Source organism: Muntiacus reevesi, chromosome 20, assembly GCF_963930625.1.
Source record: "Muntiacus reevesi chromosome 20, mMunRee1.1, whole genome shotgun sequence".
Lineage (NCBI taxonomy): Eukaryota > Metazoa > Chordata > Mammalia > Artiodactyla > Cervidae > Muntiacus > Muntiacus reevesi.
In genome coordinates, this window is record NC_089268.1 from 30,534,785 (window position 1) to 30,551,565 (window position 16,781).

The following is a 16,781-nucleotide window of genomic DNA, read 5'->3' on the forward strand; positions in this document are numbered from 1 at the left end:
TGTAAAGAAGGCTGAGTACCAAAGAATTGATGCACTTTTACTGTTGTGTTGGAGAAGACTTTTGTGAGTCCCTTGGACTGCAAATAAATCAAACCAGTCATTCCTAAAGGAAATCAGTTTTGACTATTCATTGGAAGGAATGGTGCTGAAGCTGAAGCACCAGTACTTCGGCCACCTGATGCAAAGAACTGACTCATTAAAAAAGTCCGTGATGCTGAGCAAGAAATTGAAGGCAGGAGGAGCAGGGGACGACAGAGAATAAAATGGTTGGATGGCATCACTGAATTGATGGACATGAGTTTGAGCAAGCTTCAGGAATTGGTGATGGACAGGGAAGCCTGGTGTGATACGGTCCATGGGGTTGCAAAGAGCTGGACACAACTGGGTGAGTGAACTGAACAATAAGCGCAGGTGCTAAGAAATGCAACAATTTAGAAAATGATTATATTCTACATAGGTGATTTTACAATTTATAAAAAATGCATTACACAAAAGAGAAGCAAGTGAAAACAAATACATTAAACTACTAGCAAAAGATGTTCTTTGAGATTATAGCTATGCTGACAGTTCAACTTCATCATACCAAATCTTATGTGAGCACATATCAAGTAATAAATCAACTTATTTCCAAAGACTATTCCTGTTCCAATTCCATATGTTTCTACTACAGTTGGCCCTTGACAATGCAAAAGTTAGGAATGCTGACTCTGCAATCAATCAAAAATCCATGACTTTTGACTTCCCAAACTTAACTACGACTAGCCTGTTGCCTTATTGTTAATATAAACAGTTTATTAACACCTATTACATGTATTATATAATGTATTCTTACAACAAAGGAAGCCACAGAAAAGAAAATGTTATTAAAAGTACAAAAGGATGAAAAAATACATTTATAGTATGTACTTTATTTATTGATACCATAAGTTTACATCCTCTGTTTACAAGATGAATCATCTGTCTGTCAGTACCTACATTAATATTGTCTTATATGATACAAAACACTGTATATATGTATTATTAGAAATCAAGAAATAAAAAGACAATGTGAAAAATAAATTCATGTTTATTTTAAGGTATAATGACTTATACATTGATAACAAAAAATGAGCTAATTACTGATGTTTTATAAATAAATAACTGATATAATTGCTTCACAGTAGCCTACTTTATATACAAAGTGAATCATTTAAAAATGTTGATGGCCTATGTTATATAGTCATATTCATAATACAGTATTGAGAATATTATATATTTTTTTAAAACTACTTACCTGTGGTAATAGGCTGAAACATAGTTTCTCTATCTGTGAAAGAAAGAAAGAAGTATTCTGTATGATAATGTAATTCTTTGAAAGCAAAGTTATAAGCAATAAAATACTAAAGCATTAATTTTATATTAAGTATCACTCATGCCTACACGAGGATACACTATCCTCTTCCACACATCTTACACACGATGCTATATATATATATTTTTATGTATTTATGGAAAATTTGTGTATCAGTAGACTTCACAATTATGCCCATGTTGTTCAAGAGTTAGTTGCAATTCTGTCCCAAGGAATTCATGCTAACCTTAAATTTGTGTGTTAATTTTTATGTTGTAACTTTGTATGATATAGTTTTTTTAATGTGGAGCTCTCTAGCAGGTTTAGACCAAGCACATTCATCAAAAAACCAATGAACAACAGAAATACCATTATCCCATATACACCATCAGTAGTCTCAGTATTTGACCTTAAGACTATTTAAAAGAATGGATTAAAAGTTCATGTAGTCTTGTACTTTCCTGATTAAACAATCCCAAACTTTTTCATGGTCTACACTTCATGACTAGTATTTTCAATCTAGTTTTTAATATGTGTGAACCATCTATGTGCCAGTATTATGCTACCCTTATAGGAAAAAGAGTTCATATAGTTTCACTCTGGACACAATGACCAATTAAACTTGAGGGACTCCGGAATCCCTAGGGCTAAAAGAGCACAGAGCATTGTATGAACGATAAGCCTTCAGTTAAAGCTAAACCTTCTCTCCATGACTCTATCACTGTTGCTGGTATTTATAAAATCAGCTTCTCATTGTATTAGGAACTTGCTGAGAAGAGCCAGGGTCGATCAAAAACACCTGGGCGACTGAAGACACTATCTCTAATATACTTTTACCTCATCATATGAACTTTTCTCATACGTTTTTGATTCAGTCCAGTTACATGCTAATTTCACTCACAATCTGTGGGCAAAATGTAGCTGAGTAAGAATTTCACAAGAGGTGAAGTGTCAAAAAGTCACTGCATTTTTCATCCTATTTTTGGACCAAACTTCCTTCAAAACATAGCACAAAGAATGGTGTAGATATCTTTTCAATACTAGAAAAGAGAAAAGGTGAGTGATATCCACTAAAGAGAATTATGTTATTACTATTAAGTGGGAAAGATCTCTCAAGATCATTTCATATACTTCCCTGCCTCTAGGTTGCTTCACATTCAATAACCAGAGTTCAATTTGCTTCCTGGGAATGTTGAAATAAAGGTCAAATATTTTCAGTGGCTCCAAAATTACTTGCTGTCATTTCACTCCTTTGAATGAATGTTTGCCCATTATATTGTCATACAAAAAAAGAGTGAGTGAGACTTTTTAAGCAAAAAAAAAAAAAAAAAAGGAGTATTTAGGATTCTTTTAATTAGTAGAGGATATAGAAATAAGAGAAGAGTTATGATAACAGTGGGCTGAAAATGTCCTTTACAAAGGATAATTTCATTTTTCTGATAATGTAAAAAATGGACTAATGAATGAGCATCATTGACATCAATGACGTCAGTGACATACAAAATGTGGGAAAGAGTATTGAACAAAAGATGTGAAGAAACAGAAATAGGAAATAAAAAAAGCTGCTGAGTAAAGTGTTTTTATCTCTCCTGCCCTCAGGCAGCTCAATATCTCCTACTAACCATTGACTTGACTATCATTTACTGGGAAACAATGTTCTCAGTACTATGCTAGACACAAAGAAAAAATGACATGCACATTTAATCATTTCATACTATAATATCATAAAATTGTAATGTTTTGTCTCCACCAATAGTAATTTGTTTGTCTGTTTTTTCATATACACAGGAAGTGGAGATAATGATACATTATTACTATTAATACTTACTGATAATGATTAATGCTCTTGATGCTATTAGTGACAACTAGTTCACATTCACTAAATGCTTACTATGTTACAGAGCTGTCCTAAGTTCAGATGTGTAGGCATTGCTGCATTAAACCTATACAATAACTCTCTTATTATCAATACAGAATCTGTGAATTTTGAACACAAGGATATTAACCAATTTACCCAGAATCGTACTCAGAGAGTAAAGAATCTGCCTGCAATGCCAGAGACCTGGGTTCAATCCCTGGGTTGGGAAGATCCTCTGGAGAAGGGAATAGCTACCCACTCCAGTATTCTTGCCTGGAGAATCCCATGAACAGAGGACCTGGAAGGCTACAGTTCACAAGGTTGCAAAGAGTTGGACTTGACAGTGCGACTAACACTTTCGCTTTCATTTATACAGATCAGATATAAAATGCTGGGAGACTCTAGCTACAGAGGCAATGTTCTGAAAAGCTAACTTTTAAGGCAATTTTTTATTTTTTTTTATTTTATTTTTTTTTCCCCAAAACATTTTTTTTTTTTTAATTTTTCAGTGGGTTTTGTCATACATTGATATGAATCAGCCATAGAGTTACACACATTCCCCATCCCAGTCCCCCATCCCACCTCCCTCTCCACCCGATTCCCCTGGGTCTTTCCAGCCCACCAGGCCCGAGCACTTGACTCATGCCTCCCACCTGGGCTGGTGGTCTGTTTCACCACAGATAATATACATGCTGTTCTTTCGAAACATCCCACCCTCACCTTCTCCCACAGAGTTCAAAAGTCTGTTCTGTACTTCTGCGTCTCTTCTTCTGCCCTGCATATAGGGCCATCGTTACCATCTTAAAAACACTACCTAGTGAGTAGACAGGAGCAGGAAATGGCAACCCACTCTGAGCACTCTCGCCTGGAAAATCCAGTGGATGTCGGAGACTGGTAGGCTACAGTCCAAGGATCGCAAAAGAGTCAGACATGACTGAGCGACTTCACTTTCACTTTTCACTTTCATGCACTGGAGAAGGACATGGCAACCCACTCTAGTGTTCTTGCCTGGAGAAACCCAGGGACAGAGGAGCCTGGTGGGCTGCCATCTATGGGGTCACACAGAGTCGGACACGACTGAAGCGACTTAGCAGCAGCAGCAGCAGTGAGTAGACAAAGTAGCATTTCCCTGTTTTGATTTGTTTCTTTATTGATGAAAAAGTTGCACATCTTTTCTATTTTTACCTTTGCTTCATATTTGTTCTTGTCCAACCTCTCTATTTATATCCACTGCTCTTTTTTTTATTGGAGTTGTAGTCTTTTCTCATAATTATTTTGTACTAATTACTCATATTTTAATATATTAACCATTTTCGTCATAAACTGCACATTTTTCATCTTAACTATCCTTTATCAATATATGAACTTTTTCATGTGAAAATTTAAATGTACACACAAATAAGTCAAATCTTACATCCTTTTCTATTTTTCAACTGAGAGAGTGTTATTGGTATTTACTAAATAATGTATATTTGTAGCTAAAAAGCCAAAATTAAAACTTCATGTAATGGAAAGAATTATAGATCTTAGCACCATCTCTATTCATTCTCATGTAGCCATTCCATGCTAAAGTTATAGTTTATATATATCAGTGTTACTAACTTGGGGAAAAAAGTATTCACTCTGGTATAAAGTATGTCAATTCTTATTTTATCTTCTTTCTTAAGTCAATCTAGCAGTACTATCTATTTTTATGCTTGTAAATTCAAATGGGGTAGGTCTAAGCAATGATAATTTAAACATGCAAAGTAGACTGAAGGAATTTAGGTGCCCTTGGGTCATATAACTAAATAACTGATAACTTCCACAGATTGAAGAAAATCAACTTTATTGGATTTTTGGCTCCTTGATTCCATTGTTTACAACTGTTGTGTCTTCCTTTGCTGCTTTCTCTATATTTAGGTGGAATTAAGGTATATATAAAAATGAATGGCCTTTAAATCCTGGTTTTGAGCCTTGGCCTTAAGATTACAGAGTAAAAAAAATAAAATAAAATAAAATAAATTTAAAAAAATTTAAAAAAAGATTACAGAGTATGCAAATTATTTATTCTCATTGAGTCACAGTAGCAATAAAGTGTAGATCATATCCATTTATTAGGGTTTTGATGAGAATTAGAAAGAATTATTTCAGTCACTAAGCAATGCCTGTCACATGGTAGTAAGCCAACATTTAGCTTATGCATTTTGCAGTTTTCATCAAGGTATTTGGAGATGCTGGGAGATGTCAACTGTGATCATCATTATAAATCACAAGTTAGTCATAATTTTTTTACCATGAATCAAAGCATCTAATACTCATCATAGCTCTTTTTGGGAATGGATGTTCATATGTGTCATTTAGGAGAGATAGCTCAAAAATATCCCAAGAATATACTACTAAAACAAGCATAATTTCTTTAGATCAAGTTGTTTTACATGATGGTCTTATAACCTCTATATTACTCAGCATTTTGAGCATGGATTAAAAACTACTGGATTAAAACAGTGTTTATTCTTAAAATATTTATTTAGGTAAGTTAGCAGTATAAGAAAAGGCAGAAGAATTCAAATGTATTGAGCACATGTAACTGCCCATGTTTCATGCATACAGGTTCATATTGTTGGCATTTAATGTGATGATTTGCTTCATAAAGTCAAACATAAATACTAAAACAGAAGACCTATTTTCTAACCATACAATACCCATATTATATTTCACAGCGTTTTATTTAATTGACTATATATTTGGTGCTGAATCATTCACTGTAATTATCCTAAATTCAGTTCTGTTACAATAAGGGTAGTCAATATTATCTATTGATCACTTTCCTATTTTATACTTTTTAGGAATGAAAAATAAGTGCGTCATCATGAATTGGGCAAATGAGAGCTCCCCGAAAGAATTTGTACTACTTGGCTTTTCAGACAAGCCCTGGCTACAAAAACCTCTTTTTATGTTACTATTAATATCATACACAACCACCATCTTTGGCAATGTGTCTATCATGATGGTGTGCATTCTGGATCCCAAGCTTCACACTCCCATGTATTTCTTTCTTACTAATCTGTCCATCTTAGATCTCTGTTACACCACAAGCACAGTCCCTCATATGCTGACGAATATTTCTCACAACAAGAAGACCATCAGCTATGCTGGCTGTGTGGCCCAGCTCATCATCTTCCTGGCCCTGGGTGCTACTGAGTGTCTCCTCCTCGCTGTTATGTCCTTTGACAGGTATGTGGCGATTTGCAGACCCCTCCACTATGTTGTCATCATGAACCCTTGGTTCTGCTTGAGGATGATAGCCTTTTCCTGGTTCACTGGCTTCAGCAACTCAGTACTGCAGTCCTCCTTGACTCTTAACATGCCACGGTGTGGTCATCAAGAAGTGGACCACTTTTTCTGCGAGGTTCCTGCCCTTCTCAAGTTGTCCTGTGCTGACACAAAGCCGATTGTTGCTGAGCTTTTTTTCTTCAGTGTGTTAATTCTGCTGATTCCAGTGACATTGATCCTCATCTCCTATGGCTTCATAGCTCAAGCAGTATTGAGAATCAAATCGGCAGAAGGACGACGAAAAGCTTTTGGGACGTGTGGGTCTCACATGGTTGTAGTCTCTCTCTTTTTTGGAACAGGCATATACATGTATCTACAACCACCTTCTTCCACCTCTAAGGACTGGGGGAAAATTGTTTCCCTCTTCTATGGGATATTCACACCCATGTTGAACCCCCTCATCTATAGCCTTAGAAATAAAGATATGAAGAAGGCCTTTAAGAGGCTGATGCTGTTAGTATTTTACCATAAAAAGTAAGAAGTGTTCCATCATGATGAGAATCTTCTGAGTCTTTTTTTCTCTTCAAAACAGTAATAAGGTTCGAACTGATTTTTCTATTTTTCAGGCTTTTACAAGTTTACGGAATTAGGCCAACAGTTAGAAAATCTTCCTTGCTTCAGGAAGCAATGCTGAAACCATAAGCTATATTTTTCTAAATTAAAAGCTTCTTTGCTTTCTATAAGGTTCCTCAATGCACTTTGTTTCTTGAGGCCAAACCATACTAATTCCTTCTTGTCAATGCCTGACTATTCAGAACACTTGGATGGTTCACCTTCCCACTTATACTACATGTTAGAGAACTATCTTGTCTACCACCTTAGTTAGGGAGTTCCATATCTTTGTGGCTACATAACTAGCAATCCCAAGACAGAGGTTTTCCCATAGCAAACAAGTCCTCATATGCACCCTTCAGAACTGTCCCAAGCATGTAGTCTGTACCAAATCTAGTAATAGCTGGCTTTAAACTAGCTAAGTGTGTACGTCTCATTCCAGAATCTGCAAATATCAGTTGAACTTTTTAAATATTTATTTATTTATTTTTCACTCTGCTGAGTCTTTGTTGCTACACACAGGCTTTCTCTAGTTGCAGCGAGCAGTACCTACACTGCAGTTGCGATGAGAGGACTTCTCAATGCAGTGGCTTCTCCTGTTGTGGAGCACAAGGTCCAGGGCACGTGGGCTTCAGCAGTAGTGGCACATAGGCTTACTTGCTCTGTGGCATATGGGGTCTTCCCAGGTCAGGGATCAAACCAGTGTCCCTTGCATCGCAAGGTGGGTTCTTAACCACTGGGCCATCAAGGAAGCCCTCAGTTAAATTTTATTTCCAACCCTCTTTTTAATTCATCCCTTTATTTCTGATGAATTGCATTTTTTTCCTTTATTCCTTCATTCCCCAAATTCTTGCTTATCCCAAGCTCTGCACCAAACACATAGGATCTCCTCTAAATTATGATCTTATTTATAAAAATGTTGATAGGAAGTTTTTCTTGATATTGATCTGAATAATTCATTCTTTATTTGGGTAGTCAGTAAGTATTTATTGATCACTAGGTAGCACTAGACCAGAGAGAAAACAATCACAGTTCCTCTACTAAAAAATATTCTAGTTCGCAGAGGAAATGACTCTTTTTTTTCTTTTTTTTAAATTTATTTTTATTAGTTGGAGGCTAATTACTTTACAATATTGTAGTGGTTTTTGTCATACATTGACATGAATCAGCCTTGGATTTACATATATTCCCCATCCCGATTCCCCCTACCACCTCCCTCTCCACCAGAATGACTCTTAAACGCAGACACTTAAATGATTACTTGCACTTAGCAATGTAAGGGCATAGGTGGGACAGCATTTTAGGCAGCAGAGAATAGGTTACAAAACACACAAAAAGAGGCTGGAGATGATAACTGAAAAGTTTGGACTTTATCCAGTTATGAAAGCAGAATACTTAGAGCACAGAAGGTAGCAGTAGTACAAACTATCTAAAAACCTAAGTACAGACTACAGCAGAATATATAATAAGCATGTGTTTACTAAATGTGACATTTCAAATAAATGGGTAAGGGAAAAAGTTTAAATATATGGAGTTTAAAATGTTTGTTTAGCACAAAAAGAAAGCAATAAGCATTTAAAGATGCCGTGAACGAATGAATACAATTATATCTCAGTATAGGTGCCTTTTAAAAAATTTCCCAACCAGTTTGTACCACTGCCATATGATAGACATTTCCAACTCAACACAATCAAAAGCTGAACACCTGCTCTTTCCACCACAAAGCCTTCTTCTAAAGCTATTTTAGTAAATGGATTCACTTGTTGTGAATTTGCAAATCAGAAACCATTAGCCATATCTGAAACCATCCTCTGCATAATTTTCCATATCAACACCATTACCAAGACAAATCAGTCATTCCTCCTTTGTACTTCCCACCCCTCCATTCTTTTCCATCTTCACACTCCTGGTTCCATCCTCTTTTATCTAGACCTACCCTATTACCCAGTCTGTCTTTATGCACTCCTGCAGACTCTGCAACACACTTTAGGAAATACAGCCAGGGTCATCATTTCAATGCACACATGATCATTCCACTTTTCCTACTTGCACTGGAGATTATCTGTGGCTTTCCATTGCTCACGAGTTAAACATAAATGTTTATTTCCCAGCCATACAGCCTTCTGTCTTGCACTGAACATTTTTCCTTAAAGCACAGAATATTTGAGCATTCTTATCTTTCCACACCTGGCATGCTGCAGACCATGGGGTCTCAAAGAGTTGGACACAACTGAGCAACTGAACTACAACAAATCCTTCTACCTAATTACTAGTTGCTCAGGCCTCATCATTTATTAGAAAATCTTTTTTGTGGTCTCCCTGATTTAGTCAAATACCCACAAATTTACTTGCTTACCGTGTACCTCTCATTTATGGCATTTATCCTTTTAAGTGATCATTTGATAAGTGCCATTACCTACTACTAGACTGTAACAAAGAGTGAAGATTGGTTTTGCTCACCAAGACACTCACAAAACTTAATTTTGGAGACAAAAATTTAAATATCTGTTGTCAAAACTATTGATAATTTTAGCTAACACCCAAATTTTCATTTATTCTTTTAACAATTTTCAGAGATATAAAACTCTCTGAAGTGAAGAAAATGGTCATATGAAATTCCATGGTGGGATATAAACTTAAACTCTCAAAGGCTAAAGAAATTGAATTTCTCTGTAAAAATGAAAATCTAGTGATTGTCACATAGTTATTAGTAATCATTTCTCTTTTAAAAATTACACAAGTGCAGTACTCTATTTTAGTAAAAGCAAACAGTTTTATGGAAGAGAAATCATCCTTTAACATTGTTGGCATATTAGTTTATCCCTCTAGGAATCAAGGTTATAGTTTCTCTTCATGTGCATTATATCTTACTAATATACCTAGGTTCTTATTTATTAAGTGAAAGATTCTTTAAATTCTATAGCACTTTACAGTTTTCAAGATTCACACACATGATTCCATAAAATCCCATAAAACCCTTTTTTTTTCCTACCCCTGTATTGCCCTTCCCACTTTCCTCTCCACACTGATAACCATTAGCCAGTCCTCAGTATCTGTGAGTCTGCTTCTTTTTTGCTATAATCACTAGTTTTTGTGTTTTTTAGGGTCCTGCACATAAGTGATATCATACAGTATTTGCCTTTCTCTGTCTGACTTATTTCACGTAAAATAATGCCCTCCAAGTCTATCCATACTGCTGGAGATGGCAAATTTTAATTCTTTTTGCTATATCTCCTCAAGCAAGGGAAATGAAGGCAAAATTTTTAAGAGGGGACTACATCAAACAAAAAAATCCTTTTCACAACAAAGGAAACGGGGGGGGGGGGGGGGGGGGGCGGACCCAAGATGGCGGAGGAGTAGGACGGAGAGACCACTTTCTCTCCTAGAAATTCATCAAAAGAATAACTGAACGCAGAGCAAACTTCACAAAACAACTTCTGATCGCTAGCTGAGGTCATCAGGCGCCCAGAAAAGCAGCCCATTGTCTTCGAAAGGAGGTAGGACAAATTATAAAAGATAAAAAGCGAGACAAAAGAGCTAAGGACGGAGATTCCTCCTGGGAAGGGACTTAATAGAGGACGTTCCCAGACACCGGGGAACCCTCGCACTGGCGGGCCTGGGGGAAGTGTTGGAATCTCAGAGTTTGAATCTGACTGGGAGGGATACAATAAATAAAACCCACAGATTAGGAGCCTAAAAGCAACTCCCAGCAGAAAAGTACCCCAGACGCCCGCATCCGCCACCAGCAAGTGGGGGCGGAACGGAGAGGAGCTGGCGGCATTACTTGGGGCTGGATCCGGGCCTGAGTGCCCTGAGGACAATCAGAGGGAGCTTTTGTGAGTTGCCAGCTTGAACTGTGGGACAGCAAAAGAGAGAGAAAATTAACCGGCCTGAACACACTGCCGGCCGTTCGCAGAACAAAGGGACCGAGATTCTGGGCGGCCGAAGTCCGCCGGGAGGGTCGTGGTGAGACGGATGGCGCGGGCGGGAACTGGGGCTGGGGACGCGGAGGGCAGAGGGCGTGCGCGCCCGACTGGCGCCGGCGGGGACTGAGACTGGGACCGCGCACGGCAGAAGACGCGCTGCACCCGGGGAGAGAGCGCCCGTCAAGCGCCTGGCTGCCTGGGCCGCTCGGGCGGCGTGGGGACGGAGCGCGGGCCCAGCTTTGTGTGCCGCGCTTTTGTGAATCGCCGGAGGGCTGGAGCCGCACGCATCGTGGCGCGCGCTTCATACAGAGCAGCCCGGATCCTGAGCAGCGCAGACCGAGAAAAGAGCGCAAGCCTCTCCCTGGAGTGCCGGTCCCTCCCCGCACAGCCCCTCCCCGCACAGCCCCTCCCCGCACAGCCCCTCCCCGCACAGCCCCTCCCCGCACAGCCCCTCCCCGCAGCGCTACGGAACTAGCTACCTGAATAAGAATCCACCTCCGCCCCCTGTGTCAGGGCGGAAATTAGGCGCCGAAGAGACCGGCAACAGAACCCAAATAAACAAAGGGAACCGCTTCAGAAGGGACCGGTGCAACAGATTAAAATCCCTGAAGAAACCACCGACTGACTACACCGGAAGGGCCTGTAGATATTGAGAAGTGTAAGCTGGAACGAGGAGCTATCTGAAGCTGAGCCGAACCCACACTGACCGCAACAGCACCAGAGAAATTCCTAGATATATTTTTTCTTTTTCTTTTCTTTTTTTTTTAAGTAAGGAAAAAAAAAATTTTCTTTTTTCTTGGTTCTCTTTTATTTTCCTTTAAAAATTCCCTATTACTCCCCCATTACTCCTTAACTTTCATTTTCATAGATTTTTACGATTTTTTTAATTAGGCAAAACAATTTTTTTTCTCTTTCTTTTTTCTTTTTTTTTCTTTTTCTTCTTCTTTTTTTTCTTTTCTTTTTTCTTCCTCTCTTCTATTTTCACTTTTTCTTTTTCTCTTATTTCTTTTAAAGCCCTCTAGCACTCCTTTTACTACACCTTAATTTTCATTTTCAATACACTATAACCTTACAGAAGAAAGAGAAAAAAAAAAAAAAAAGAAGAGAAGCCCTATTTTTAAACCAAACTTCATATATATTTCTAAAATTTCTTTTGTGTGTTTTGGTTTTTGTTTTTAATATAGTATTTTTAAGAGTCTAACCTCTACTCTAGATTTTTAATTTTTGTTTTTCAGTATATGATATAAATTGTGAACATTTAAGAATCCAATATTCAGCTCCCATTTTTATTCAGGAGTGTGTTGATTATTCTCTCCCAATCTTGACTCTGTTTTCTACCTCAGAACACCTCTATTTCCTCCTTTCCCCTTCTCTTCCCAATCCAATTCTGTGAATCTTTGTGGGTGTCTAGGCTACGGAGAACACTCTGGGATCAGACAACTTCGTAGATCTGTCTCTCTCCTCTTGAGTCCCCCTCTTTCTCCTCCTGCCAATCTCTATCTCCCTCTTCCCTCTCCTCTTCTCCATGTAACTCGGTGAACCTCTCTGGGTATCCCTAACGGGGGAGAAACTTTCCACCATTAACCTAGAAGTTTTATTATCAGTGCTGTATAGTTGGAGAAGTCCTGAGACTACAGGAAGAATAAAACTGAATCCAGAAGCAGGAGACTTAAGCCCAAAACCTGAGAACACCAGAAAACTCCTGACTACATGGATCTTTAAGTAATAAGGGACCATACAAAAGCCTCCATACCTGCACCGAAACCAACCACCACCCAAAAGCCAATAAGTTTTAGAGCACGACATACCATGCAAATTCTCCAGCAACGCAGGAACATTGCCCTGAACGTCAACATACAGACTCCCCAAGGTCACACCTAACACATAGACCCATCTCAAAACTCATTACTGGGCACTCCATTGCTATCCAAAGAGAAGAAATCAAGATCCGCACACCAGAACACTGACGCAAGCTTCGTTAACCAGGAAACCTTGACAAGCCAATCGTCTAACCCCACCCACTGGGTAAAACCTCCACAATAAAAAGGAACCACAGACCTCCAGAATACAGAAAGCCCACTCCAGACACAGCAATCTAAACAAGATGAAAAGGTAGAGAAATACCCAACAGGTAAAGGAACATGAAAAAAGCCCACCAAATCAAACAAAAGAGGAGGAGATAGGGAATCTACCTGAAAAAGAATTTAGAATAATGATAATAAAAATGATCCAAAATCTTGAAAGCAAAATGGAGGTACAGATAAATAGCCTGGAGACAAAGATTGAAAAGATGCAAGAAATGTTTAATAAAGATCTAGAAGAAATAAAAAAGAGTCAATTAAAAATGAATAATGCAATGAATGAGATCAAAAACACGCTGGAGGGAACCAAGAGTAGAATAACGGAGACAGAAGATAGGATAAGTGAGGTAGAAGATAAAATGGTGGAAATAAATGAAGCAGAGAGGGAAAAAGAAAAAAGGATCAAAAGAAATGAGGACAACCTCAGGGACCTCTGGGACAATGTGAAACGCCCCAACATTCGAATCATAGGAGTCCCAGAAGAAGAAGACAAAAAGAAAGGCCATGAGAAAATACTCGAGGAGATAATAGCTGAAAACTTCCCTAAAATGGGGAAGGAAATAGCCACCCAAGTCCAAGAAACCCAGAGAGTCCCAAACAGGATAAACCCAAGACGAAACACCCCAAGACACATATTAATCAAATGAACAAAGATCAAACACAAAGAACAAATACTAAAAGCAGCAAGGGAGAAACAACAAATAACACACAAAGGGATTCCTATAAGGATAACAGCTGATCTATCAATAGAAACCCTCCAGGCCAGAAGGGAATGGCAGGACATACTGAAAGTAATGAAAGAGAATAACCTACAACCTAGATTACTGTACCCAGCAAGGATCTCATTCAGATATGAAGGAGAATTCAAAAGCTTTACAGACAAGCAAAAGCTGAGAGAATTCAGCACCACCAAACCAGCTCTTCAACAAATGCTAAAGGATCTTCTCTAGACAGGAAATGCAGAAAGGTTGTATAAACGTGAACCCAAAACAACAAAGTAAATGACAACGGGACCACACCTATCAATAATTACCTTAAATGTAAATGGGTTGAATGCCCCAACCAAAAGACAAAGATTGGCTGAATGGATACAAAAACAAGACCCCTATATATGCTGTCTACAAGAGACCCACCTCAAAACAAGGGACACATACAGACTGAAAGTGAAGGGCTGGAAAAAAATATTTCACGCAAACGGAGACCAAAAGAAAGCAGGAGTCACAATACTCATATCAGATAAAATAGACTTTCAAATAAAGGATGTGAAAAGAGACAAAGAAGGACACTACATAATGATCAAAGGATCAATCCAAGAAGACGATATAACAATTATAAATATATATGCACCCAACATAGGAGCACCGCAATATGTACGGCAAACACTAACGAGTATGAAAGAGGAAATTAATAGTAACACAATAATAGTGGGAGACTTTAATACCCCACTCACAACTATGGATAGATCAACTAAACAGAAAATCAACAAGGAAACACAAACCTTAAATGATACAATGGACCAGCTAGACCTAATTGATATCTATAGGACATTTCACCCCAAAACAATCAACTTCACCTTTTTCTCAAGTGCACACGGAACCTTCTCCAGAATAGATCACATCCTGGGCCATAAATCTGGTCTTGGAAAATTCAAAAAAATTGAAATCATTCCAGTCATCTTTTCTGACCACAGTGCAGTAAGATTAGATCTCAATTACAGGAAAAAAATTGTTAAAAATTCCAACATATGGAGGCTAAATAACACGCTTCTGAATAACCAACAAATCATAGAAGAAATCAAAAAAGAAATCAAAGTATGTATAGAAACGAATGAAAATGAAAGCACAACAACCCAAAACCTATGGGACACTGTAAAAGCAGTGCTAAGGGAAAGGTTCATAGCATTACAGGCGCACATCAAGAAACAAGAAAAAAGCCAAATAAATAACCTAACTCTACACCTAAAGCAATTAGAGAAGGAAGAAATGAAGAACCCCAGGGTTAGCAGAAGGAAAGAAATCTTAAAAATTAGGGCAGAAATAAATGCAAAAGAAACTAAAGAGACCATAGCAAAAATCAACAAAGCTAAAAGCTTGTTTTTTGAAAAAATAAACAAAATTGACAAACCATTAGCAAGACTCATTAAGAAACAAAGAGAGAAGAACCAAATTAACAAAATAAGAAATGAAAAGGGTGAGATCACAACAGACAACACTGAAATACAAAGGATCATAAGAGACTACTACCAGCAGCTCTATGCCAATAAAATGGACAACTTGGATGAAATGGACAAATTCTTAGAAAAGTATAACTTTCCAAAACGGAACCAGGAAGAAATAGAAGATCTTAACAGAGCCATCACAAGCAAGGAAATCGAAACTGTAATCAGAAATCTTCCAGCAAACAAAAGCCCAGGACCAGATGGCTTCACAGCTGAATTCTACCAAAAATTTAGAGAAGAGCTAACACCTATCTTACTCAAACTCTTCCAGAAAATTGCAGAAGAAGGTAAACTTCCAAACTCATTCTATGAGGCCACCATCACCCTAATTCCAAAACCAGACAAAGATGCCACAAAAAAAGAAAACTACAGGCCAATATCACTGATGGACATAGATGCAAAAATCCTTAACAAAATTCTAGCAAACAGAATCCAACAACATATTAAAAAAATCATACACCATGACCAAGTGGGCTTTATCCCAGGAATGCAAGGATTCTTTAATATCCGCAAATCAATCAACATAATACACCACATTAACAAATTGAAAGATAAAAACCATATGATTATCTCAATAGATGCAGAGAAAGCCTTTGACAAAATTCAACACTCATTTATGATTAAAACTCTCCAGAAAGCAGGAATAGAAGGAACAAACCTCAACATAATAAAAGCTATATATGACAAACCCACAGCAAGCATCACCCTCAATGGTGAAAAATTGAAAGCATTTCCTCTGAAATCAGGAACAAGACAAGGATGCCCACTCTCACCACTACTATTCAACATAGTGTTGGAAGTTTTGGCCACAGCAATCAGAGCAGAAAAAGACATAAAAGGAATCCAGATAGGAAAAGAAGAAGTGAAACTCTCGCTGTTTGCAGATGACATGATCCTCTACATAGAAAACCCTAAAGACTCTTCCAGAAAATTACTAGAGCTAATTAATGAATATAGTAAAGTTGCAGGATATAAAATTAACACACAGAAATCCCTTTCATTCCTATACACTAACAATGAGAAAACAGAAAGAGAAATTAAGGAAACAATACCATTCACCATTGCAACAAAAAGAATAAAATACTTGGGAGTACATCTACCTAAAGAAACAAAAGACCTATACATAGAAAACTATAAAACACTGATGAAAGAAATCAAAGAGGACACAAACAGTTGGAGAAACATACCGTGTTCATGGATTGGAAGAATCAATATTGTCAAAACGGCTATTCTACCCAAAGCAATCTATAGATTCAATGCAATCCCTATCAAGCTACCAATGGTATTTTTCACAGAACTAGAACAAATAATTTCACAATTTGTATGGAAATACAAAAAACCTCGAATAGCCAAAGTAATTTGAGAAAGAAGAATGGAACTGGAGGAATCAACCTGCCTGACTTCAGACTCTACTACAAAGCCACAGTCATCAAGACAGTATGGTACTGGCACAAAGACAGAAATATAGATCAATGGAACAGAATAGAAAGCCCAGAGATAA

General features: G+C 37.8%; 1 protein-coding gene and 1 long non-coding RNA gene across 2 annotated transcripts in view; one reads left to right on the forward strand and one right to left on the reverse strand.

Moving 5' to 3' along the window:
* LOC136151537 (uncharacterized) overlaps positions 1-16,781 on the reverse strand; it is a 172,944-nt gene that overhangs the window by 45,325 nt on the left and 110,838 nt on the right. The window contains exon 3 of the long non-coding RNA XR_010660062.1: positions 1,274-1,306. This is a non-coding gene — a long non-coding RNA (uncharacterized lncRNA). The remainder of the gene's footprint in view (positions 1-1,273; positions 1,307-16,781) is intronic.
* LOC136151778 (putative olfactory receptor 2B3) lies at positions 6,040-6,981 on the forward strand. Its single transcript, XM_065913180.1, has one exon. It carries the CDS (start codon positions 6,040-6,042, stop codon positions 6,979-6,981), a length of 942 nt encoding a protein of 313 aa, XP_065769252.1.

Excerpts from the sequence above, each read along its gene's own strand:
- LOC136151778 (XM_065913180.1), top strand. The coding sequence starts at position 6,040 with ATGAATTGGGCAAATGAGAGCTCCCCGAAAGAATTTGTACTACTTGGC.